At 45.2% G+C, this 26,368-nt stretch overlaps 1 protein-coding gene across 5 annotated transcripts in view; it reads left to right on the top strand.

Annotated features, from left to right (window-relative positions):
* The first annotated feature begins 6,964 nt into the window (after positions 1–6,964).
* TMEM178B (transmembrane protein 178B) overlaps positions 6,965–26,368 on the top strand; it is a 229,771-nt gene continuing 210,367 nt past the window's right edge. For all 5 annotated transcript variants that reach the window (XR_014936326.1, XR_014936325.1, XM_085521471.1 and 2 more), the window contains exon 1: positions 6,965–8,919. Coding sequence is in view for 3 of the 5 variants with exons in the window: in XM_085521471.1 (XP_085377597.1) it covers positions 8,538–8,919 (382 nt within the window). In the remaining 2 variants the exon portion in view is untranslated. The remainder of the gene's footprint in view (positions 8,920–26,368) is intronic.

The following is a 26,368-nucleotide window of genomic DNA, read 5'->3' as shown; positions in this document are numbered from 1 at the left end:
TTGTTATATTCAGTGCTAGCACAGTATTCAAAGCACTGTGAGGTTTGCTGCCCTGGTCGTAGAGATGCCATCCTGCTGAGCCATCATTACTCTGAGCTTCCTGGAAGTGCAGGAGGTGCCTTGGAGAGCTCTTTTTCCATCGATTAAACAGACAAGCAGCAAACTGCTAATGAGCTTCAAAATCCTACTGTATGCAGCCTGGCTGCAGCAGCCCCGGTCTGCCCAAGAAAGGAGTGAGTTCTGCCTTGAACAGGATTTCTGAACATGGCAACCAGGTGCCTGCAGATCTGAGCTTTCCATTCTTCGTGACTGTAACTGCTGCCAGGCTGCCAATCCCTGGTGAATGGTCAGCTGCTACGTAGGGTCTCCAGCCCTTAATTTTCTTGAATACAGGACTTCAGATGTCCCTCTGGCCTTAAACTGGCATGTGGGGAGGAAATCGACTTACTATCCCACCTGGATACTCCAAACAGGCATTTCCCTGAATCTCTTTGTACCTTACAGAGTTTGCATCCACTCACTGCACTGTAAGCATCTACACCGATGCTGTAAAGCACTTTAAGATGCCCAGCTTCTGAAAGGCGCTTTAGAAGAGAGACATCAAGCTGTAGGTTTCTGTAAATGCTTCGTTTTGTGTGTCAGATTTAGTAGCACAGCACATTGGATTGCAGTATTCAATGAAAAGATAACAATGGCATGTGCAACTAACCACTCTTGTGATTTTTAATTCAGCGTTGACAGAAAAAGAGCAGTCATTAAGGAGCTGCTGCCATCTCTTAGTAAATGTGCACTGGTTACGGTTCTGCTGAAATGTATGCATTTTCCTTTCCTTTATTCTTTGTTAAGACTAACAAACCAATGACAATTGCATGGAAACAAGGTCTGCTTAGGAATTCATCCCATCCTGCTGTGTGTTTCCCACCTGGAGCTGTAGGCTTCTCTTTGTGACCGAATCAATTCCTCAACAACTAATTGTGATATCACAGGGTTAAAGTTTCAGATGGGAAAATGAACTGCAGAAACGAATGAACTCTGGAGAGCCAGATACTTTCATGCAAATATTGTCGGTAATATTAAATGAGGAACGATAAATGCAAAACTGTTGTGGACAGCAGCATGCGTATATCTAAACAAGGTGTTTATCGCCCAAGATATCTGCTGCTTTTGTGTAGATGCACAATGTCTGTACACTGTATATACCTTTATACATAGCAACACTCTTATTTTGATTCTAAGTATGGCTTCTCAGCTAGGGCTTTCACAGCCAAATGAAATACATAAAGATAGAGGTCTCCTGTGTCATGTTCCAAAATGGGGGGTTGCTTTTAGAGAGCAGGATCTTTCTAAGCAGGTACTGTTTTGTGGTTTGATTGCTGGTTTTCTTTCCAGTCCATCCTGCGATGATTATTTATGATCTATGAATTCTGATTTTTAACCGATCCTTGCTCTTCATTCATGACTAAAAGAATTAGCAAATTGATTTGTCACTTAAGAAACAATCACAGGTATGATTCATTGCCATAGATTATATATTAGACTGCACCTCTGTCTTTCAGGGGATTAGTTGACAGACCTCTGCTGATGTAACCTGTGTCCAGAAATCTCTCTGGGCACAAAGAGCTCTGAAATCTGGCAGAAGCTTAGGGCAAGTTGTGTATTGTGATTTGCCATGTGAATTAATAGTATTGTGTGCACCTGTGCATAACACTCCATGTGTGCACTAAGTATCAATGAACTACAGTAAAATCAGACTTATTCAGGCTTTAATGTACTGCTAACCAGTGTGTTAGGTGTAGCTTTAAGAGTAAAAGTCACTTGTTACAGAATATTGGAAGCCAGGAGTTCTGAGATTTTGCTCTGAGTCAGTTTGTTCTTTTGCCCCAATATCTCAACTCTGCCATCTTGAATTCTTCTCACTGATTCTACAATCTCAAAATTATGAGTTTTAATGAAAAATAGTATTTCCTGTTTTCAGCTGAGCTGAAAGATGGAAATGTCAGAGAGCCTTCTTTCCTTGGTAGATTCCTTTTTGCAACAAGGAACCATGCTACTGAACTGCTGCATTCAGGATGTAGTCTTCATCACTGCAGTAGGCGATGGCTTTATCCTGCAGCAGGATTATGGGTAGGAAGTCCATAAGGTAAGCTTGGTGAAGCACACTGTGAACTGAATGAAAGTAGTCCTCCTAACAAGGAAAAAAGGTCTGTGGGAGAGAATTCATGTGTAACCTATTCAAACTCAGAGGAGAGGAAGCTGTAGAATGTGAAGATGTTGACTGTAAAATTGGCAAGGCAATAAGCAGGAAGCATAACAGAATGCCTGATACAATCACAGGGTGCACTAGGGTGAAGCTGAATCTCTGCCTGTGAAAACAAAGGTGAAGATGTATTTTTTTTTTATGGTAAGGAGATAAAATGGACAGAGCCGTTAGGGCCAAAGGTTGCCTGTGAGCCCAGCAGAAATCCCTCTTTTCATAGAAACGTATATACATGCAATATAGGCCTTTCTTTTTTTTAAAAAAAAGCAAACAAAACTTCTCTTGATGCATCTCTGACACTGGAAGAACTTCAGTGTTTCCTCAGGACTCAGCAGAGACAGGAACAAAGCTGGTTTTCATGAGTTGCTTTAGTGTTTGTTTCTGAGCATGGCGTATGTTTAGATACTACTGCCTGGCTGGGGAAGATAAAACATATGGGCCCAGCTTTAAAGACAGAGCAGTGAGCTCCACAACATTCTGCAGTGTATCACTCATGAGAGTTCAGCGTGCATGTAGGTGGCACTGGGTCTTGACTTCAGCAGACTAAGTTTGACTATTGGGTCCTGTTTTCAGTAGCTTGCAGCTGTGCTCAACTTCAGCTGGTTGGGCTGACATGTTCCAAGTGGCGGTGTCTGCTTTGGGTAGTTTGGGGGGAATATTTTAATTTTAACTTGCTCTGAAAAAAAAGGATATTAATATTAAATATTTAATTTAATTATTAATATTTTTTCCTTTGTCTTTGGAAAAATAACATCATACTGTGGTTCTTTTTAGTTGGGTATTGTCTTTTACCTGTCTCTGAGTGAAGCAGTTCAGTGTTGGCCATTCCCTGAGTTATACTGAAAAAAAAAGGTGCAGAACCACTCACCTGCATGTCTTCCTGCATTCTGCTCAGCAGTTAATTTTGTTTCCTCCATAAGAAAACTCATCTTTCCATGCTTACATTCCATTCAACTCCCGACCTCCCCGTTTGTTCTGTCTCAGCTCATGCATGGCTCTGTTCTTTACAACTTCAGGTCACTAAATCAAGACCTTAAGAAAACACCAGAATGTCCATGAAATGTTGTTCGTTTGTGTTCATGAAATAAGATACGTGACCGAATCCTGCTTTGTAGCCCAGGTGTGGTGGCTGTCTGGTCAGGAGTTTGAAACCTGGCAGAGGAATACAGCCAGGAAAAGTTGTAGGCTGAGAGTTAAGGTAGCTGGGTTGAAAACTGTGATTGGGTTTTATTTGTTTCTATGCTGGAGCTGCTGATATGAAGCTGAGTGAGTCAAAGAATTGTTAGTCTTCACAACTGCTGTCCACGTGATCCATGTTTTCTATGCATTCTGTTTCAGGTACTCTTGTACTGATTGGTAGAAATACCAACCATGGTGTGTGGAATCAAAGAGACTGGGAGCTGTTCTCTAAGGAAGGGAAGTGCTAAGTACTCTTAAAGTCTGGGTTCTAAACTGCTTTAATTGAGCACCCCAAATACCCTGATGTGTTGGGAAATATTGGCTTTTATCTACGTTTCTCAGCAGGGAACTGGGAAGATAATTTCATCAATGTTTGTAAAAAGCCCTGCAAGCATCAGAATGAGAACACTGTTATAGGAAAGCCCATGAGGAGATTAATCATTCAGTATTCAGTGCTGGATGCTCTGTGGCAAATAGTACATGCACCTCATGTTGGGTGATAAGGATAGGAGAACATTGGAATAGTGTTCATTAAGTGAGCAACATCCATCCTTTGCACCGAAAAAAGAAAGGAGAACCTTACAAAAAAATAATGCAGTGAAAGATTGCAGCATAATGTGCATGCATGAGAGGTGAGTTAATGTTGCATAGGTGGGTTTACATCCAGTGCTCACTAACTTGCTTAGTTTTGTGTTCCAAATGCTTTCTGTGGAGGTTCAGCAAAGCAGAAACCTGTGGGAGTTGTCAGGGGGGAGGGCAGCTGACAAACTTATATGGAGTTTTGAGGTTTACATCTACCTTTACAGAGCCTGTGCTTGGTTCTCAACCCACTCAGCACCCTGCAGTCTGTTGGGCTGATGGCTCAGCTGTTTGTGGGAGTTGCTATGGGAAGCTTCTGTGTAAGAGGCAGCGTCGTGTAGGTCTGAGTTGGTGTGGCTGGTGTAGTGGGGATTCACTCACACCGGTATCCAAGGTGTGTATGAACGATAAAAAGCATTAGTGGTTATAATTCATCCTATCTGTGTTTGGTTTGATTGCTGTCTTGCATTTTACATCCTGTAATTAGAGCAGTGAAGAGCCCCCAGGGTCAGCGCAACTCTAGGTAACACAATAGTAGCGGGAGCTCCTTGGGCTCCAGCAGGAGGTTCATTACAAAGAGGGAAGGATGGAGCCCGTGTAAATGGAACGTCACCTCTTGGGAAATGAAGAGCACAAACAGAAGGGGAATGTCGTGGATCATCTCTCCCTGCTGAATAAATCCCATCTGTGGCACTGATCCCAAGGATTGTAGTGGTTTGCTCAGTCCCCTCCCCCACTAGATGGCACTGAACCCATTTTCTTTAATAGAAGAACAAAATAATAAATAAATGAGGAAGGAGGGGAAAAAAATAAATAAATACGGTGGAGGTCATTTTGATGAAAAATAATAACAACCCGAAGAAAAGCAAATTGCGATTGGTTCTCCATGAGCTCTGCCCAGCACCTCACCTGCCTGCACTTCCCTATCGGCACTGCTGTTTGCGGCGGAGCTTTGGGACTGAGGGGCGAGGGAAGCTGGGGGCAGCGCGAGCATCACCCAAATCGCAACCCGCAGAAAGCAAAAACTGCGCATTCACAGCCCGATTCATTTAAGATCAATGAATTAAGTCCCGTTGCCAAGGCATCCTTAATTCACTGCAGGGCGAGGCTTCAACGTGCGCGTGGACCTTTTTTTTTTAATTTAAACGCCTTCCTCCCCGCTTACATTCATCTGCAGATCGACAAGGGTTGTTTTTCCCTCCCGTGGCGAGGTGGGTGTGGGGTGGGAGGAAGCGAATCTCGTAATGATCTGTTTGCACTGGGAACGGGCTGCCGGGAATAATCCCGAGGAGAGGTTGGGTTAGCAACCCAGGCAGAGGAAGGGGTGGTGATGCTGCATCGAGCGGTGCCGTGCCCCTCCTGGAAGGAAGGACATCGCGATGGTGAGGGAGAAGAGTGTTTAATCCTAAGAGTTAAAGTGAAGCTCGCCTGAAACCCAACACTTTCTCCTACATTTGTGTATTTAAGGTGACATGCAGGAGGATGTACCTTGCCAGCTGAGCAAGCTACAGAAACAGGCAGAAAAACACAAATGCACAGAGACTGCCGCTGAGACGGCTTTGCAGAGAAAAAGGTAAAACCTGGAAGTGCACGCCCTTACCCCCAGACTTCCAGTTCTGTAGTCTAAATGGAGGGCAAACCCTCCTGCACCTACTCTAAATCCTGCCTGACAACGCAGCAAGAGAACCATTAAACCAGGACCTGCTTCCTGCTTCTTTGTGGATGTTGGATTCTTAAATCTAAAGTCCAACCATTCATTCCATCAGCCAAAAATGTTTGGGGAAATCAGGGTTATTTTGTGTTCTCAAGCACCAGCTTGGCACCCGATGATGAGAACTGACAAAGAAATCCAGGCGCATCTCATCTCTGTTTGGGTGCCATACAAGAAACCTGTTGGCCATCTGCTTATAGGATCCTGCAGCTTTTTGACCACATAGTTCTATATCTTTTCCCCTAGCAGAAGACAAACATGGCTGCTCCAAGCTCATGGCAAAACTTAGTTGGTTTTATGTACTGGCATGCAGCTGCTTGAAAAATCCTCTTATAGAAGTCGATCCACCTGAGCTGAGCTGTTTTATTTTCTTGTATTGTTTTAAGACTTAGAGCTCTAGAAATGTACCTCTTGATGAACCACAAAGGGAAGTTATTGCCAAACATTTGTAAACTGGTGCCTTGTTTCAACAAGACAGTCAGCTTTATCTGGAGCTTTCCAGGCACAGTTAATATTCATAACGCAGCGCTGAAATGTTGCAATTGAGCTGTTTTAGCAGCTGCACTCATCGCTGCATCTCTGGCTTGGACTTCCCTGTGTGAGCTTCTCAACCTCATTGGGGGCTTTGACAATATGGCGTACTTGAGAAGAAACATGGTTTAGTAGGAGAGGTGCCCTTATGTGGTTGGAATGTAAGCTTTTGTAGCACTCAGTGCTGGGGAGACACAGGGCTGTGGGCTTCTTGGTGCAATAGGAGCGACTGTGAGATCTGCTGTGTTATGTGCTGTGGGAGTCAAACAGTGTGTGCAGTGGGACCCTGCTGCCAGCCCAGGGATGATGCGCTGGTGCTTTCAGAGCAGGGTGTGCCAGGACACAGAGCTCGGGATGCAAGGGAAATAAACGATGGTGCTTATTTCCTTTTTGTACAGCACCATTTGGGGTCTGGAGTCCTCGGTTTTTTGGATCACGCAGAATCCAGGTCTCAAATCCAGGGTGGGCTCACGTTTCGAGTTACAGAGGAGGTGGGGTTCATTGGTGTGGTCAGAAACAGCCACGGATGTCTTGGGTTTGGGTGACACAGCGTAGGGTCTTGTGACCGAGTGAGCAGGATCCGCTTAAATCCAGGTTTTATCTTCTCCCCTCGTAAGAAAGTAAGGCTTCGACATTTCCTGTCTGCCAAGCGGTGCAGTTTATCTTTAAGGAGGCCAGAGAAATAAGAAATGAGTCTCACGTTGCATGGGTGACATCACTGGCTTTTGGCTCGGCGCTCTGTATTCTCTGTCTGTAGGCTTTAGCCAAGGCTGCGGGGCTCGGTGTTTGAACAAGGAAAGATTCCCAGGTGTGTGGAAGATTGGATCCACTCTTATTTAGGTTAAAAAAGGGTGAAATGAGATTTCTAAAGCCCGTGGACTCCGGCGCGCCTTCTGTTGCTTTTGATCTCTGCGTGATGGGTGAGTTATTCCCATTAGAGAGAAACGGAGAGGAAATTTAAGGAGAGGAAAAAAAAAAGATGTCTGAATACATCTCTGCTGATGCCGAGGATACGTCTCACGTGAAGCCGCTGAGCTAAAACCCTCGGCTCCTCCGTTGGAGATCAGGCCATATGGCAGAGAAACGGCGCAGACCCAGAGCCGCCGGCAGCTGTTAGGGGCTGCCTTCCCCTCCCCGCCTAAGGTGTGCGCCGCTTTATTTTCGCCCCCGGTTTGTTTTGGTTCCATTCCCCCCCGCCGAGCTCCCCGCCCCGCTCCCGAGCATCCTCTCAGCCCTACGTAGCCCTGCCTTCATCCTGCAGATGGTTCACGCGCCCGTGCGTTAGGAGAGCGGCTCGCGACAAACCCAAGCGGCGCTGACGGAGGAAGGCGAACGAGCGGCGGCGGCAGGGGGTGGAGGAGCGATGCCGGGGCCCGGGAGCCGTGCCGCCTAGCGGGACCCGCCTGCCCGCCGCCGGGCGCTGCGCCCGTAGGCCCCGCGGTCCCTCGGCGCCTCCCGCCCTGCCCGGGCGACCGCTGCCACAGCCCGCCGTGCCGCCGCTCGGGCAGGGCTCAGGGCTGCCGGGGCCGCACGGTGACGGCGCGGCCGGCGGGACCGGGCGAGCGGCCGGCCAGGCTGGCGGGGAGGAGCCGAGCAGGTTCTGAAGCCGGGATGTCGGCGGCCGCGAGCGACTGAGCGTCTGAGGGACTCGGGCCGAGCCCGCCGACGGACAGACGGAGCCGCGCGCTCCTGCGTTGCCAGCCGCAGCCGGGGAGCCACGGCCGCGGTTTGAGTCGGCGGCGGTGACGGCTCATCCCGCTCCAAGCTCCCTCCCCTTGGACCCCTCGTTACACCCCAGCCGGCCGGATGGTGCCCGAGCCCAGCGGCTGACGGAGAAGAGACGGGTCACCCTTCATTGCCCCGCTGCTGCACGGCAGGTGTCCGCCCGCTGAACTTTCCGTCCTGCGGGGCCGGGCTGGATCTCCCGAGCCGAAAAGCCATCGCTGCCGCCTCTCCCAGCCGGCCGGACCGAGAGACATTAACGGAGCGGCCGTAGCCACCGAGTCCCCCCGGGGTTCGCGGCTTCGGCCCCTCCTCGTCGCGTCTCCTCCGCAGGGGAAGGGAGGCCGATGAACCCCCAGAACTGCTCCCGGGGCACAACTTGGGAGCGCTCCGGGAATCCTTCCTTAGCGTGGATGTGAGCCGCACGACGGGGGGATGCTCCGGGCTGCCTCTGCCCTGTGACGGCCGGCGGCTGCTCTGGGGCTTCGGCGTGGCCTCACGCTCAAGGGCTTTGCCTGTGGTGTGAAGATGTCCATGGTGTTCCCGTGAAGCTGAGGTATGGCTGCTGGAAGGTTGCTGCTGTATGCTGGCCTCTCTTTAGCTCTGTGCGCCCTGGGCATGCTGGCCGTGGCGATCTGCTCTGACCACTGGTATGAAACTGATGCCAGGAAGCACAGGGAGAGGTGCAAGAGCATCACCACTAAGAGAAATGATCCTGGTTTTATTTACAACTCCAACAACAACCTGCCTCTCAGGGCCAGCAGGTCGAGGTTGGACCGCTGGGAAGGGAAACTCCTCTTGGCAAGGAACAGGAGGCAGATCTTTGCCATGAGCGCAGTCGACGAGTGCAACAGACAGTACAACTCAACCAACATGGGGCTCTGGAGGAAATGCCACCGACAAGGATTCGATCAAGAGCTGGAGGAGCTGATTGCCAAAGGTAAGGTCTGTTTCTACCACACGCATGTGCCGGGCCCTCCAGAGCTGAGTGGGAGCTGAGCAGAGCCATTCAGGCTCCCAGGTGGAAGTGAGCATCCCTAGCCAAGCTCTCTCCTTGCCATGGGTGAAGCGCCTCAGCCGGGTGCTGCTTCCCAGGGCATCACCGAGGCAGCTTCCCGTGGGCTCTCCTCCATGGAGATGTGGGGCTTGAGAGCAAAGCAGAAGTGGGGTGAGAGCAGACACACCTCAGAACGTCTCTTTCATGTCTCTGTCTCTGAAAGCCCATCACCATGGTATCGGAATACTCTCCACGCAGAAGCAAAATGTATGAATAAAGCAGAGCCCGGATATTTCTGTTTGATTTTTAGTTGGAGCCTGCTGACTCAGATGAGGTCTATAGTATTTTACGAGATGCTACATATGTCTGTATTTCATCATTCCCTTCCCAAATACCCCATCGCTCCCAAACGACACCATTAGTAGTGCTCACATGTAGGCATCCTCAAATGGAGTGTAAACAAAGAGAAATAACAAGCAGGAGGAAACCCAGCTTGCTGTTTACACTAAGCTACGTTTAGAAATATTTTCCATACCTACAAAAGGTTGCATTAATTTATTAGGAGTGTTAGGAATCATTTTCGTTTAGAGCAGAGATGTGTCTGTCTGCCTGTAGCATTTTTGTGCTGTTCTTTTCTAGTCTTCTGGTCCTCCTCTTTCTGTTCTCCCCAAACGTAACGGCTGAAGATGATGGTCAGTTGCCTCAAATATCTCTTTGATCTGAAGTATAGCAAGATGAGATACACACAAACCCCTGTTTGTACATCCCATCCACGAGAGGTTTATGTTTTTGTGAGATGACTGGGATTCACTAAAGGATGACAGCATCTTTGCTGCCCACGGCGTGGTTACTCCAAACAGCAAAATAACATTTCCCTCCCATGGTTCTTCTGTGGCATTCAGATGGTTCTCTAGGGATTTATTTCCATCACAGTGAAATAACTGCTTCTTACACTGTATTCTCTGTCCTGAGGTCCATTGGTAGCCTGTGTTGACTCCCTTTCCAGACCGTGCGTGCAGAATTATTGCTTAAGTGGTGTATGCTCTCACGTGCACTTGCCATTGTATACATTTAGTTCTGTGTGTGTTAAAGGGAGTCATATGAGTATGTAGCACAGTACAGACCTGCACTGAAGCAGCGCACACAGGTGATGTAGTGGGGAGTCTTTCACCCCTAGATCCTTTCTGTGATACCAGTGACCCTTAATGTCCAGTTCTACTTAATGACCTTCATGGGATGCATTGGTAGCTTCAGTCCAGCTAGCAATGGATAAGGGTCTGCGTCCTGCCACCTCACTGCTCATGCCAGTGCCAAGGGATTTCCACACTCTGTCTAGCTGAGGGTGTGGGCTTGCTATGGATCACTCTACCACGTGCACTTTCTGGGCTCGTGGCACAATCTGAGAACTTCAACCTTGCCAGTGGGCAAACATCACACCAGAGAACTCTTTTGCCAGACAGAGTTTCAATTACTAGGGAGACTTTCTGTGTTGAAACAAGTTCACCGTTCCTCATTCAGCGCCCACCTCATCCTGGACTCAAGAATATCTGGAAGCTGGTGAGATTGCTTGGTGATGGCTTGGGTGTAAGAGCAGCTCTGTGAAGTGATAGTGATAGACAAAAAGGAGCACTGCACTCTGAGGTGGTTAAACATGGGAGAGGGTAGTCTTTGGAAGATGCTGTCACCACTGTGTGTGTATATGTGTTGAGCAGCCCTAAATGCACACTGATTCCTGGGCTTGGAATGGCACGTGCCCCTGAGCTCCTATCTCTGGTTGAATGCAAACAGACAGAAAACCACTGCTCGGGGCTGGTGCCCCAGAGTCAGGACAGCACAGACATCGGTGTCTTAATGCTTTGCCTTCTCTGAAGGCTTTCTGTGGATGCTTTACAAACAAGTTCGTAGTATGTTAAGAGAAACTTGAAAGGAGGGTCAGTCATAATGCTCAAAACCAATGGCGGTCTTCTTGGAGGAAGGGTAAGTCTCAGTTATGCTGAATGCATGTTTATATTAGTGTTGTAGAGGTGTGTTGCTTTGGCATCTTTGGGTTAAGACATGGGAGAGCAAAGATAATGTTAGCTTGGTAAGTGACTCGCTCACATATAAAACCAAGGATAGCAGTGTTATAAGATTGCTTATCCACTGTAAGTTGGCAGCTAGATCAAAAGGAATGAATGGATTTTACTCTTCCTTTACCAAAAAGTAATGTAAAATAACCACCTATTAAGAATACCTGGAATCTCTGAGCTAGAAATTTGATATGTGTGTGTTGGAGCTGTCTTTATAAGGGGAAGCAACTTGTGTCCCTATTTCCTCCTAAGGACAGACATCAGACATTCCTTTATGATCCACAGCTGTATGGTGACAGTGAAATAAGTGCATCTGCTGCTGCTGTCAGGTGTTGAAAACAGTTCTGAGTGGCAGAGGAGGCAGGTGTTCGCGGTTCATCTCGGCAGCACCACGGTGCTTGTCTCACTTGCCTTCCATGCCAGACGCTCATCTGGAGTTGGAGATTGCAGGGGTGGTGTTTGGGCAAAGCACGCCTTATGTGAATGTGATAACTGTAGTCATCAGATACCCTGACTGGAGTGCATCTTCTTGCACCGAGGAAATACCTCTCTGTGTAAAACCAGAGCTCCAGGGCAAGTGGTCATTGATACGCGGGGCCTTTTGCCCTCCATCCTTTGCCAGCTGCTAATTTAATATGGCACACCTCTTACAGAGCTGCATAACCTAATGTGGGTTCTGGCCCCAAATACCGCATATAATGCTACGTGTAATTGAATGGGGATGCTATCAAGTTTCTTTTTCTTCCTTTCTCTTTCTTTTTTTTTATCTTTCTTTTTAAACTGGACAGAAGCTAAGTGATCCATTTACTCAGAGACACACTTTTCCCTAGGCAAAACTTCCAGTTTTGAGAATGGTAGATTCGTCTACCAAAGGATAATAAAAAATAGTCATTAAGAGCCTAACTAGCTTTGCAAATACCCTGCAGTTATTCTGCTTGCGAACTCTGCTGAAATTAATACAAGCTGTAGGCAACGGCTCATGGCAGGATCAGGCCCTGTGGTATTTGGCAGTATTCTGATGCCAGTGGTTTTAAAAACCAGTTCTGCTTCTGAAGATTCTGGGTCACTACTGGAATTCTATTCTGTATTTATGAGATTTCTTGCAATTAAAACATCTACATTAGCAATACAGTTAGATAAATAGCCAGTGAATAAAAACAAATTTGTACAAGTGAGCGTACCTGGGGAGAGGCAGACAGAGGTGAGAAGCCAAAGGCCTGGAGGACATTCCAGCACTGCGTCAAAACCAGACAACTAATTTGTTCTCTTTGTTATACCTGAAAAGAAAACTAAGCATACAGAAGATACGTAAGCTACGATCAATAAAGAAAGTGCTGGAGCCAAACATGCAAACCCAAGGCTCAGTCCTGCTAACTTTTACTTGCTTGAATAATGTTCATTCCTGTGAACTGGCTATTTAGACTGAGGAGAAGCGCTCATGTAGAGGAGGGCCAGACGAAGAGGAAAAGCTTATGGGGCTGATCCTGCGATTCTGCCTTGATCTTCAGTGGAACATTTTAACATCTTGGGGCCAGAGTTTTGTTCTTGATAGCTGAAGCCCCAAGCCAAGGAATGCTGGCCCTGGTTTTGTTCAGTGCAGTGCTCTAAGCTTCTTCTGATACTCAGATGTCTGCACGATCTCCTCAGTGAACGGAATAGCCCTGCTGCACATTGTCCTTTTGAATATAGTGTTTTCCATACCATGCTGGCTGCCTTTCTGTCATTGAATTTCTAGCAAAAGCAGCATTCCTTCACCCCACCAAAAAATTCCAGGGGACCAAGCACCTCCAGCACTATGCATAGAGAGGTTTGAAGTGCAGGTAAGCATCCATTCATGGCAGGGGGAAGGAAGAGGTTGTTTCCTGTCTTGGCAATCACCAGCTCACAGTGCCATGTGTACAACTTGTAGTGACCCAGAAAATAAACCTGCAAGCCACACGGCCTGTCCTCCCCATTGCTTGAATTGCAGCATTGCTTGGATGCTTTCCTGTTCTAGTTTAGAGGGAAACAAGAAAGGATAAAAAGAAATAACATCATTTAATTACAAAGGTACAATAAAGTACACAGAAAAGTTGCACAATAACCAGAGACTGTTCTATTTAGACAATTACTGCTCAGAGGACCTTGCATCTCTCTTCTGGAAGACTGCCAGTTAAACCTGCTTGTATGGGGCTCTGCTGCTTGCAACTGGAATCCAATTTTATTAAAAAAAAAATCTACAATGACCTTATTATTTCAACTCCCTGTTTACCTTCCTTCCTCCCCAAGGCCCATGGAAGTCATAGTAAATCCTATTTTTCAAACACCTTATTGCACATATACTCAGATGCATGCCACCATCAAGAAAAAGAGAAACTGATTCCTGTGCAGCCAATCTCCAAAGCGAATAATATGCAAGATTTCTGGGATGAAAGCCTTCTCTGTTCTGATTGTCAGATGCATGGCACAATTGAAGAAGAAAGGCTTAACAAGACTACTCCAGCCGTCACGAGGGATTATTTATACACAATTGGGAAAGCCTGAAGAGAGGCTACTTGCATCTAGCTCAGATTTGCTTCCGTAAAAGTACTCACAATACCTTGCAGTTCCGTAGATTTCAGTTTTAAAATGCAATGTTTTTGCCAGACAAATTGGGCCAGCCGTCTTTTTGCATATGTTCTTCACACATTTAAAGAATGTAAGGGAGTGCTTAGTTTATGTGTTTGAAATCCCTCTGCATATACCCATTATAAGAAAGACTTTTTATTTAAAAAAAAAAAAAAAAAAAAAAAGGCCTGGAGGTCTAGAGCCCCAAGTATGAGAAAGATGCAGAGCTCCTAGAACGAGTCCAGAGGAGGGCCACTGAGATGATCAGAGGGCTGGAGCACCTCTCCCATAAGGATAGGTTGAGGGAACAGGGCTTGTTTAGCTTGGAAAAGAGAAGGCCCTGGGGAGACCTCATTGTGGCCTTCCAACACTTGAAGGGAGCATATAAACAGGAAGGGGAATGGCTGTTTACATGGGTGGATAGTGACAGGATAAGGTGGAAGTTTAAAACTGAGGCAGGGGAGGTTTAGGTTAGATGTTAGGAGGAAGTTTTTCACTCAGAGGGTGGTGATGCACAGGAACAGGTTGCCTAGGGAGGCTGTGGATGCCCCATCCCTGCAGGCATTCAAGGCCAGGCTGGATGTGGCTCTGGGCAGCCCGGTCTGGTGGTTGGTGACCCTGCACATAGCAGGGGGTTGAAATTCAATGATCACTGTGGTCCTTTTCAACCCAGGCCATTCTGTGATTCTATGATTCTGTGACTTTACTGAAGTCTTGGTTCTGATCCTCATGAAGTCAATAGCGAACGTATTACTGAATGCGGTGATGCACCAAGTTCAGGCCTTTAGTGTTTCCTTTGAGGTTAGTCCCTGCATAGAAAGGCCAGCACAAGGCCTATGTTCCATTCTGTCGCAACAAGATTCTGCTGGGGGGACTGGCTAAAATGTTATCGGAAGGTATGATTTCAGTTGCACTTTAAGCTCACCAAGTACTTCGCCTCGCCATTTTCAATGACACCGCTGTTCTTAGTCTGTTAGCACAGAAGGAACAATTCATTAAGAAGCATTTTTACCACAAGTAATGAGCGCTTGACGCGTTCCTCTGACACATCTGAGACAATTAGTTTGATAATACGTATCAGCTAAAAATACTCAGAACATACATGTAATTTATCAGAGCTGTGGCTGTTTTTAGTCATGCTGTTTTGAAGAGGGAGTTTCACGCAAGCTGTTGGCTTTCAAGCAGAATTGTCAGTGAAGACAAATGGAAATTTTGCCTGAGTAAAAATGATGGGATCGTGCCCTTCTCAATAGAAACTGCTATTTGCAGCTGCCTACAGGACTGCATGCTTAATTCCCATTCACTTAACAGAGCATCCCAATCCTTTTGAGGAACCTCAGCATTGTTATCCCTTTTGTGTGTTGGTTAAAAACTTTTAAAACATGTGAGGGAAAGACTTAATATGAGTGCAGATGTGTTCCATTTACTGTAAAAATAAACATATACCAAGAAAGAGCGTTTAAGTAGAGAAGAAATGATCTGAATTATTTTCTCAACTCCAAAAATCTGTATTAACATTGCTTTTACTCATTGAAAAAGTCTTTCTGCACACTCAGAATAGATGCTTAAGAATAGAGTGTGTTCATTAACTATTGCGGAGCCAATGAAAAGGTGTGGGAGAAGACTTTGTATCTCGCATGTTCTGCAAAAAAGAATGATAGTAATTTATAACGTAAATTACTTAATGGCTCATTGCCAATCAAGTGCTGCTGGAACCCTCGAGTACATATTCACATCTCTAAAAGGAAAAGAAAGAGGTGGTGGCTTTTAGTTTGTTAAGGTATAAATGAAGTAAGAATGTGGATTCCAAAATCCAAACACACGGAGCAGACCATTCAAAATAACATCCACTTAAAAAAAAAAAAAAGAATGTAAATTGACATATTTTCTCTGCAGGAGAGAAATCGGGCTATAAAATAGACACGTCTCCATTTTCTCTCTTATAATGCTTAATTCTTCCTCAAGTAAATATCCAGCGCTGCCCAGCTAAGCCAGCTGAAATCACAGTTCTTTGTAGTTAACAGCTGACACAGGTGAAAAGAGGTGGTGCTGGAGTTAAGGCAGGGCTTATGAAGCCAGAATTCAGTCCAATCTCTACCACAGTGTTTCTTCATGACCTGAAGCAAATGACTTAATCTCCTGTACCTCAGCTCGGCAGCAGTATAATAGGGATTCTGTTCATTATTATTAATACCAGTTGGAGTTCTACCACAAGATTTATGAGCCTTAATCATGGATCAGAAATCACGGAGCAGAAAAACGTCCCTGTCCTTTTGACATGTTGCTGCGCTTTAAATATTGGAGAGTAATGCGCCCTGTGAGATAATACAAGGAGATGACAAAGTAATTATATTCAGCATGGCTGGTAGTGGTTTTAAAACATCAGCAGGCTACCCACATTTCTGTAAGCACCACAAAACACAGGATTCCAAGAAGAGCTGTGAAAAAGGATAATGAATAGGAGGTGCAGATGCTTACAAGATTGTCTTCCAAAGACTGAGGGATGGCACCAACAAAATCATGGGTCATGTCTTCTTGAAAAATTAATCAGTAGTTGATGGGGACTGACCTCTTTGGCTGGCTGTAGGAAGAAGCTGACATTTCCCTAATGAAGACAAATAGATTGCACTAATGAGATAGACAGTTATTGGAATGGCAGTCTATGGCTGCTAGGAGAAATGACCTGGTTAGACTGGGGGGGGCTGGTAAAATATATTTCTAGCAGCATCCTGAATGGTTACATGGAGAGCATTTGTAAAGGTCAAAGAAAGAAATATTGCTGTGATAAAGACATGAAATGATGACAGCCTGGGTGGAGAAAGAATCTGCAAAAGGGATGTCTAAGGACATCCCTTGGATCCATGGACATGGAGATATGAGATGAATATGTCATGCAAGTTCATCAAAGGCAGGAACACATTCAGCTGTGCTGATCAAATGAAGAATTACTGAAGGGGTCATATAGTAAAGAAAAAGAGACAACAATATCAGGAACTTTGTTTTAGCTATTATATGTTATCTCTATGACGGAGCATTAGAGAGACTGTGGGTATGGACACATTTGTGTTAGAGGAGTGAATTCTGTAAACCGCTGCATGAAGATGGAAGTGAAATCCACTTTTATGACCAAAATTACCAAGGAGAAAAATACAGAGAAAAATCTCATGAACTTCACTGAAGTGTAGCAGAGCGGGAAACTGGGGAAGAAAGGTGTTGTCTGGAGAGTGTTCAAATGAGCACCTTCAGAGGTGGTGCAAAAGAAGTGAATAATGTCACGATAGCTGATGAAACACATGATCTCAGCCTAGGAGAGTGCTGGAGGTAGCTGATATGCCACAGCCGATGAGAACAGAGGATTCAGAGTATGCTGAAATTGTGTTGGCTAAGTACAGACATTGGCAGCATCAGCTTCAATGGAGGGAAAGCTGCACGGAACTGGGAAGCACAGACTGGGAGTGGTGAGGAGCTCCAGATGGGATCTGAATTTGCAGAAGAGAAAGCAACATGGCATTCAGAGAGAAAAATAATTGCTTTAAGGTGAGAATACTTCAGGAGGAAAGAGATTGAATGGTACTTGTGTTATGAGAGCAAAGAGGCAGAGGGGTGTGCGAGGTCAAGGAGAAGAGAGAATGAGAAAACAAGAATGACCAGAAGGAAGGTCAGGAGGTAGGAGGAGACTTACTCAGCGGCAAACAAATTAAATGAAAGTGCTGCATAGGAGGTTTTTCATCTATGGGAAAGAATAAGGAAGGAGTGGTAGGAGGGGAAGAGGGAACAGAAGGCAAAGCTACTGGAAGGAGAAGATCACAGTCATTTTTTTTTTTTGTGTATGTGGAAGAACTGGATGAAATTCTGTGCAACAGCTGAAGCGGGGGATGGAGGAGGTGGGAGGGTCTGAGGAATGAGCCAAACATGGCAAAGAGGTGACGATGACTGCGAGGCTGGGATTCAGCTGAGCTGAGCTGGAGCAGTAAACTCAAGGGAAGAGCAGAACTGAATGGGAGAAAAATGCATTTATAGCAGAGAGAGTTAGCAGGCAGTGGGATTCCCATTAGTGATGCACTGCTGTGTGAGATGTAGCAAAGAGTGGCCGGTATGAGTCAGTAGGGATTTGGGATGGCAGGAGAGAAGTAGTTAGGGAAATGCAGAGTAAAAGGTCTATGAAAGAGTGCGGCACAGATCAAATCAGCGTGTGAAGAAAGGAAATAAATGTTAAAGAGGGTGATAGAGGTCTGAGAGCAGGCTGGAAGTCCTTAATACTGGTCTGAGGTGATATAAAGGCCAAACAAGTCTAGTGTGAATGTGGTGACCACTGGATGTTGCAGAAGGAGTCCAGATGATGGTCCAGGTGGTGGAGCAGGAGGCTCAGGGAAAGTGAAAGGTCTGGTGTGAAGCACAGGGCCTGGTGTGAAGCCCTGTGATGGAGCAGGTCAAACAAGGATATTGGCTGAATGGAAGAGAAACTAAAATGTAAATATGAATATATGGTGCTTGCCTCTATGTTTCCACTGATCAATATGCATCTTTTCATATGTAAAAAAGTCTTTATAAGCACTAAATATGAATATTTTTGTTGGTACTTTTGCATTCTGTTCAGTGGTCGCTTAATGCTGTAAAAACTACAACCAGTCAAAACCACAGTAGCAGTAAAAAGTTCCATCAAGTGTTAAAGGTGCAAATTAAGGTCACTACGCTGACTTCTAAGGAATGATGCTGATTGGTAGTAACTGATGATCCAATTATATTGCTGTGCCTTAGCTACTTCAGTGGCTTCTTATGTGACAGCATCTGAGTACTGCATGTTGTGACTGACCATAAAGAGTGGGATTATCCTTGTTTTACACAGAGGATTGTTGTCCAGCGACGTAAACACATCTTGCAGGGCTGAAGTTGACACTAGAAAGAAATTTGCCATTATTAGTTCCTTTTCTATTTACCAGTCCTCAAGATTACCCAGTTCTGCTCAGTGATATTCCATAGTGGTTAAAGAGATAGGCAGGAACTTTATGCTGTTCAGAGAGATAAAGTAGCCAGCTAACAGGAACAGGGGAAATAGAAAAAACTCAAGTGCCTTAATGGGCTCAAATTGGGAAGCTGGATAATTTCCATCTCTGAGTACAGGAGGATGTGATATGTGACATTGCAGGCTCACTGAAAAGGATTTTCAATAAATCTGCCTTATTAAGATGGTACAGGAGGAATGAAAAGTAGCAAATCTATATTTAAAGAAAAGGAGAAAAGTTGTCTGGGCCACAGAGGACCTTTTAGTTTAATCATAATAATACTAAACAGAGTTTAAAGTAAGTTCTGAAGGAAAGATTAATTAAACACGTGGGGGAAAAAGAAATATGCACGCAACATATGTTTTTGTATGTGAGGTGTGCCAAACTACCCTGATATATTTTGCCAGGAAGATAACCAGTTTTCCAGAACAGAAAATGCTGTAGACCTAACATATTGGGATCTAGGGAAAGGAGTTTATATTCTACCCCTGAGGAAACAATTCATTACAATGGTAAGGTAATTAGAACACAATTTACAGTGTGTTTAAGGAACTGGCTGAAGGAAGCCAACAAGTGTGGAGAGAGGGAGTATTAAGATGAAGGAAGGTTGTTTAATAATGTCATCAATGATACTGGAGCAAAGTTTGCAGGGTGATAGCTCTCATTGGCCTGGATGCAAACAGAAGGACGTTTGCTGCTGCCACAAAACAGTGCGACATCATCAGGAGAAAGGAGACCTGGAATTTCTGTGCAAAAACCTGGACAATCTTGAGGATAAGTTGATAGTAAGGATGCAAAATTTAATACCAAGAATCAAGTAATGCAGTAAGAGAGTAACAATATGAAAGTTCTTTTCAGTGTGAATGCTTGATCCTTAAGGACAGGTTTATATTATTGTGCAAACACACCCCATATTGCCTGGTACCCCAGACATCTGGGCTGTGGGAGTTCTGGGGCTCAGGTGGGTCCCTTCCTGCCCAGGTACTGCAGTGGATTTCCTTCAAGGTGGGAAAGGAGTGTGCCTGAATCTCACCTAACATGCAAGTGAGATGTGAGCACAGAGTACAAATTATAGTGGATAAGGGGCTCCTGGAGGTGCACCTGTCCTGCAGTGTGGGCACAGTGGGACAGCCATGGTCAGAACAAATCAGATGTGGTTGAAGAGCGGTGCTGGTGAGGTGTCTCAAGTAAGGAAACATGTTACAGTCTTCACTATTCAACCACCTCTGAGAAAGATGAATGCAGGGTAGGGAGGATCCTATCCTGATCTGAAGCAGATCCAGAGTGAGGTTACTAGCATGAAGAGAGGGATGAAAAGTCTATTGTACAACAGTTACCAGAAGAGAAGGGGTTAAACCACAGGAGAGGGGAAGCTGTGTTTAAGCTAGGGACATCAGCAAGAAAACACTGTGTGTGAGGACTGTGAATAGGCTGAAAGCTGTGCTGAAGTGGGATTCTGGAAGGAGTGATGAGGGCACAGCACTTCTAACAGGTTTTAAGGATGAAGATGGATATATTTAGGAGGAAGGATTATATGATATACTTTCCTGCTGTGCAAGAAAAACGGACACAGATAGTCCTTTCTAGTACCATGTCCTTGTGAAGCATGTCATAGGACTGTGAAGGATTAATTTGTTATTACTGTTAATTCCTCTTTTTTTTCCCCAAGGAAGGGCATATTCAGCTCTACATCAAGCAGGATCCGATGGAAGGAGTGTTTGTCACTGGGTGTCTGACACCAGCCATGGTTGCCTGGTGAGTGGGAAGGGACCCAAGACAAATCCAGCTGCATCATGCCAGCTGCTTTGTCTCTTTCACCTCAGTCTGTGCTGCACTCCATTTCCTTCCAGTGGCACCCCTCACATCCATGAAGGATCATGAGCACTGAATGTATATATTTTTTGTATATTTCCTTTAGATTATGCAGTTATTAGAGTCTTTGTTTCCTGACTCCCTCATCTGCTCTCGCATCCTACTGCCTTAGTTTAACAACAGCAAAGTCCTGTCGGATTCTCAACCATATGTATTCATAACTAGAGGAATGCAGAACCTTAGACTGTATCCTTTAAATAGTTTATATAATATAAAATTGAAGCTATGGTGTTTTCGTACTATATTTAAACACCCAGGATTGCTGGCAGCAGTGGAATTATACTCTTATTTGCACATATTTAAATTACCACGAGATGCGCATTTCAATTCACAGAATGTTCAGCCATTTGGCTGGCAGTGCTGGGTTAGTTTCCTCATAGTGAGAAGGATTTTGTCAGGGACTGCACGGGTTTGTGAGGGCTAATGGCACCAGCTTCTGGTTGGTTGTGCACTTGTGTGTGCATTAGCAGATCACAGTTCTCACAAGTCTTAGGGAAAGGGGACAGAAAGGCACCAGAGCAGTAAAAGATAGGGAACATCATTGGAATTGCATTTGGGGGTATAATTCTGCTCCTAGAAAAAGGGAAAAAAAGGCTCCATCAGTCAGGGTGGAGAAAGACAAACTGGGATGCTTGGTATGTCTGGAGATCTGGGGACACTGCCCTGTCCAGTAGCAGAGCTGTCCTCTGCACTGCTAGAATAAACTGCTCGCTTCTGGAAGCCTCGTGTTTGTAGAAGAGAGATGCTGATGCAAGCTACTATGTTCTGCCGAGGATTGGAAGCAAGGGGTTTCTATGCTTGTTGATGTTGACTTGAGCTGTCTGTCCTTTTGATGTGAAATAGTCTTTTGTATCCAAGAGGAAAAAGGACTGCTTTATACCTGGTATCCTGAGGATCCTGCAGTTCCAAATATAATTCGTTGCTCCTAGTGGGGAATAGCAAGGGTTGCCACAGACTGCCAGGGGTGACTTCAGGCTTGTGAGGATGGGAGCGCTGCTGTACAGCCTCACATTGACCCCTGTCAGCTCCATGTTTCCCTGTGATGAAGTGGCTGTGCAGTGTCTTGGCCTCAGGACTGTGAAACTTATTGCTGGAACAAGCACAGGAACTTGTTTCAGATCTTAGAGAATTATTTCTAAATGAGGCTTCATAGGAAAAAGAGAGGCAACAACTTGTTTATGTGTCTTAAAAAGAAGTCAAGGAAGGCTGCTTGATTGGCTGGCAATAGAAGAGATGTAGCCAGTGTAAGGTCTGGCATCATGTGATGGTACTACAGAGATGGCCACTGTTTCCTCCCAGCATTTCCCTCTTAACCCTGCAGTGAGGAACCTGGTCCTGTCCTCACCAGTGTTCCCTCACACATGAAGCTGGTGGCACGTCTTTCGTCCTCTTGCCCATCAGTTACCGTTTAGCATCCCGCCCGTGATGCAGCAACTAATTGCCTTGTCAATTCCTTCAAGTGAAGAAGGAGCAGTAGGAGCAGACAAACTCCTCAGCAACAAAGCTTTTTTCCTCTTGTTTGTGTTTCTAAGAATACCGCTGCAAAGAGAGAGAAAGGGGAAAAAAACAGGATTTCTTTTGGCAGAAAGTTGCCCACAGTGCTGAGGCGTGGATTTTCGGTCTTCAGGCTCAAGCTCTCTTTCACTTGCTGCTGTCCTGGCCTTGAACCAAAGGCCTGTGGCATCCCAGCCATTTCTACACTGCTGAATATTTCCTTACCATATTTCATATGGAGTGTAGTATTTGTCTGATGGGATTGAGATGACTGGAAGAACATGTCTTCTTTAAAGATTCTCCCCTCATTTGAATGTAGGTCATTATGTTTTGAGAGATCCCAGTCCTGCATTTTGAGGGATGTTACTTGATTGCTGTGGTGTGAGATTTGTACGTATGCTCATCTTGCTGTCTGATCTGCACCCTTCCTTCAGGACAGGAGCATATCGCTCTTCATGGCATTGGAAAAGGCCGCATAAAGTTTCTGAGAAATTGGTGAAGCCTGTTTGGTGAATGAGTGGAGAGCTCATCACGTGTGTCCATGACCCCATCAACATGACACTGTATTAACAAGGGCCATGGAGGTCCACAAACTATGCTGTGTGATAATGCAGTTTCACAGCTGCAGCATTTATCACAGAATCTAGCCTGTAAGGCAGCTCGGTGCTCCTGAGTTTAAGCTTTCATTTGAGAAAGTTTTGCTATCCATCACAGTTACAACAGTGACCTTCAAGGCTGACATCACAGTTTAGGCATCTGCCGCACAGATATTTGAACTAGATTGTAGAGCTCTAAAAATCTGGTTGTGGATGGAGGAAAGTGGTCAGAACATACAAAGTGTTTCATCTGTGATTAAGGTTTTTGATAGTCACAAGAAGTGATTCTTATGGTCCTCTTTAAAGGTTTAGGAAGGCAGGACAGAGGTACTTCTGTAGTTCTCATGGCTGTACAAATACCTTTGCTGAAGTGGTGTCTCCCAGAGTATTCAGGCAGCTTGGAAAAAAATGGCTTGGCAAAGAGATGACCGGAGTTGTAGCTGATCTCAGTGGAGCATTGCATTTCAAGCCAGAAGGTGAGAATTCAACCTCAGTGATGAAGGGAAGATCAGTGGGGGAATGAACCAGTGGGACTGAAAGCCTGGAGCTGTAAAGCAAATAGCGCGAAGACAAAATTAGAGGAGATTCACTCAAAGAGAAGAGGAAGAGAAGAAGGGAAACACCAGTGAGTGGAGAGAGCGGGAGCTGGAAGGGAAGCAGGTCTTTTGTTGAGATTTAGCCTTAAACAAATATTGAAATTTTAGCGGATACATAAAGACCGTATTTCCCTTTTGGCACTCAGCAAATGGCCATCCTGATGGCATGTTTGGGGAGGGCATGGGGAGACCCTGACCTCCAGCCTTGCCTGTGAACCAGACGTGCTGTGAGTTGAGAACGCTCTCTCTGTAGGACGAGCAAGAACACAGCAGTTACTTTCGTAAACCTGTGAGAAACTTTGTGATTCTTGAAAGGGTAATTTCATCTGCTGCTTACGGCTGTGCTGAGCTTCCTTCAGGGCGGGTCTTTCAGTAGTGCACTTTTGATCAAGTTTTCCTCTAGAAATTGCAACAGGAGCCAGAATCCTTTGGAAAGCCCTTCGTATAAATATCTTGTTTAGTTAGTCTAATAAAGGTATTACTAACAGCACTGCTTTGAGGATTTATTGGGGGATTTCAGTAAGACGGTGTTAGCAGTGGAATTATAGTCATTCTCTGGTAAGACCTTGTCAATGCGAGAGAAAATAATGTTGATCCAATCAGAGATATTTTGCAGGATCAATGTAATATTCCTCCGCATAATCACCACTGAAGGATTACGGGGCTGTACTGGGAGTGACAAAGGATCACTTGACAGATCGCAGCCTCATTTGATCTCCTTGTTTTAGCTGGTAAAGCATAGGAAGGTTTTAAGTGTGCATTTATAACCCTGTATCTTAAATAAACCTGGGCTCTGTCTGAAAATAACAGACATTATTTTTACTCTGTTGCTTTTAAACAATATTCTAGGCTATTTCTGCATTTTTCCTAGCTGAGCCATATAGAAGCATCTTGGTGTGACCTTGAGACAATTCCCCCTGCACTAAGGTGGTCTGTAGGCATGAAAAGGGAGAGGAGGCCTGCAAGGAGGCAAGGAGGAGGAAAAGGCAAATCAATACGCAGCGTGAATCTTATAGCCTGAACCTCATCAGGAGACCTAAATACTTTGGTGTAATTGAGCTTTTGGTTAACCCAGCAATTCTTACAAGGGGAAATGAGCATTACTGATCACTGTGAATTCAGGCTCAAGAAGTGGCATATTGGCAATAACTGATATAAAACAAGCCCTCCTCATTGCTCATGTTGTGTTTTTCAAGATCCCCATCCTGCTTTGTTGCTTTAATGACAACTTCGTCACATGTGGAGATCAGTCCCAAATCCCTCTGCTGGTTGCAGGTGCCTCAGTGTTTCCTGACTTTGGTCAGGCTCCTCCTGCTGAGGAAGTGGAGCAGTAAGTTTGATAGCATCACCACGTGACTGGCTGTCTCCTTTGGGCTCACATGTACATCTCAGTAAACAATAAAAAGGGAAAACTGTGGCCAAGGTGCAGAACAATGTCTCAGCTCACTGATAGTATCAGAGGCCATTCAAACACCCATCTTGTGCTTCCAGATGATTTCAACTGCAGGGCTGCAAAAATCATTTGGGGAAGAGAAAATGGCTATTACAAGTGATGCACAGAATTAGGTGGGATGCAGCTCTGGTGAAAATGCAGTAGGGATCAGCTTGTTTCTGTTAGAGACAAGGCTAGATAACTGAGCAAGTCTCTTCTGCCGTCATAGGTAGGACATTGCCTGTAGCGAGGCAGCTTTACCAGTCAGGTTGTGGCTAGCATGAGACATGAGAGGATGCAAGAGCACGTTGGAGTCAAGCCCTTCTCAGGAGCCTAGACAAGGGACAGCACCTCTGCTGTTCTGCTGATGAATGTTTTCACAGGACTCATGTAAATCTGCCCTGGGAGTTGCCAAAGGTCTGGCACCATGGCAGGCACTGACACAACAAGACAGGCTCAGCTCGCCAGCATCATCAAGTGCCATTATTTTTGCTTCTTGCTGTCTGGAATAATCAATGACCAGACTGCTTCTTCAAAATGCAGAGCTGAGAAGTAATCTGTTGGAGTAATCATTTACTGTATCAGCTCTGCCCACCACAGCCTTTGGATGTATTTATATCCTCATACTTCATGGCTGCCACTCAGTTGTTCTGTTGGTGAGCATGTAAAAAATCCATATTAAAAGAATGTTGAGGGTTCTGACTTAAGCCCAGAAAAGCATGACAAATCAAAGTAAACCTACGCTGATAACCTGTTCTTGCTTGAATTCAGGACGGACCCTTATCCCGCATTTTCACCCATAACTCTCAGCATTGTGGCTCTGGTGAGATTCTCAGAGTGTTGATATTTGTGGACCCTGCATATTTCCATGTAAGGGGATACACAGGCATATGATGAGCATGCAGATGTAATTTGCATTTTAAAATGATCTTAAATGAACTCTCATGTCTGCAGCTGGGCTTTGAGAGGATCTTGTTCCCTGGAGTTAGCCTAGGGCACTGTGCTGAAGATCACACATCGCTTTTCCTCTGTTCTTGCTCAAGCAAAGCTGCTTTAAAGTCCAGGATAGCAAAGTTGATCTTGCTGACTTTGGAAGCAATCATGCCTTGGACTTCAGTGGGATACAGATCTTTGCTATGCATTAATGCTTTCTTGGAAAAGACCTGAAGAAAAAATGGAGAAAGGCCTTCTGGACTATGCGTCCCAGGGGCATATCAATTCTTGCACAGGTTCACTGCCATATGAGTCTCTTGAAATATTTTGTTGAGTTGAGCAGGAGATTTGCCTAGAGAAAACAACCTCCCTACAATGAGAGGGGCATGTAACACTTGCAGTTAATGTGATATTTGTTGTTGTAATAAAAGCATGCCACCAATTCAGTCTTGCCAAATTCCTCTTGCCTGTTTGGCTGGGATATGTCTGTTTTCTTGAGGAGAACATAAAATGACGCTTGTTTATTTCTTTACGGTACTCTTGGCAAGTGAGTAGATTTTGTGCCCAGGCCAATGCGTTTCCAAGTGAATTTTTCAGGGCCATGACTCTGAGCCATTGTTCAAAACATTCCAAAGGAAAATAATCGGAGACTCTATCAATTCATGTAACTACGTGTCCAGTCGAGACTTTGCTTAAATAGTCCGGTGTTCTTGTGGCACCTCTATCTCTGCAGAACTTGTTTCTTCTGGAGAAGCTGCAGAAGTCAGTGTTCCTTTTCAGACATTCAACCTCACTCACAAATAAATAATGC

The sequence above is a fragment of the Coturnix japonica genome, chromosome 1, assembly GCF_054131305.1.
Source record: "Coturnix japonica strain WE chromosome 1, WE-NBRP24, whole genome shotgun sequence".
NCBI classification, from domain to species: domain Eukaryota; kingdom Metazoa; phylum Chordata; class Aves; order Galliformes; family Phasianidae; genus Coturnix; species Coturnix japonica.
The sequence above is the reverse complement of the archived record's forward strand: the minus strand, read 5'-3'. Positions and strand labels throughout refer to the sequence as shown.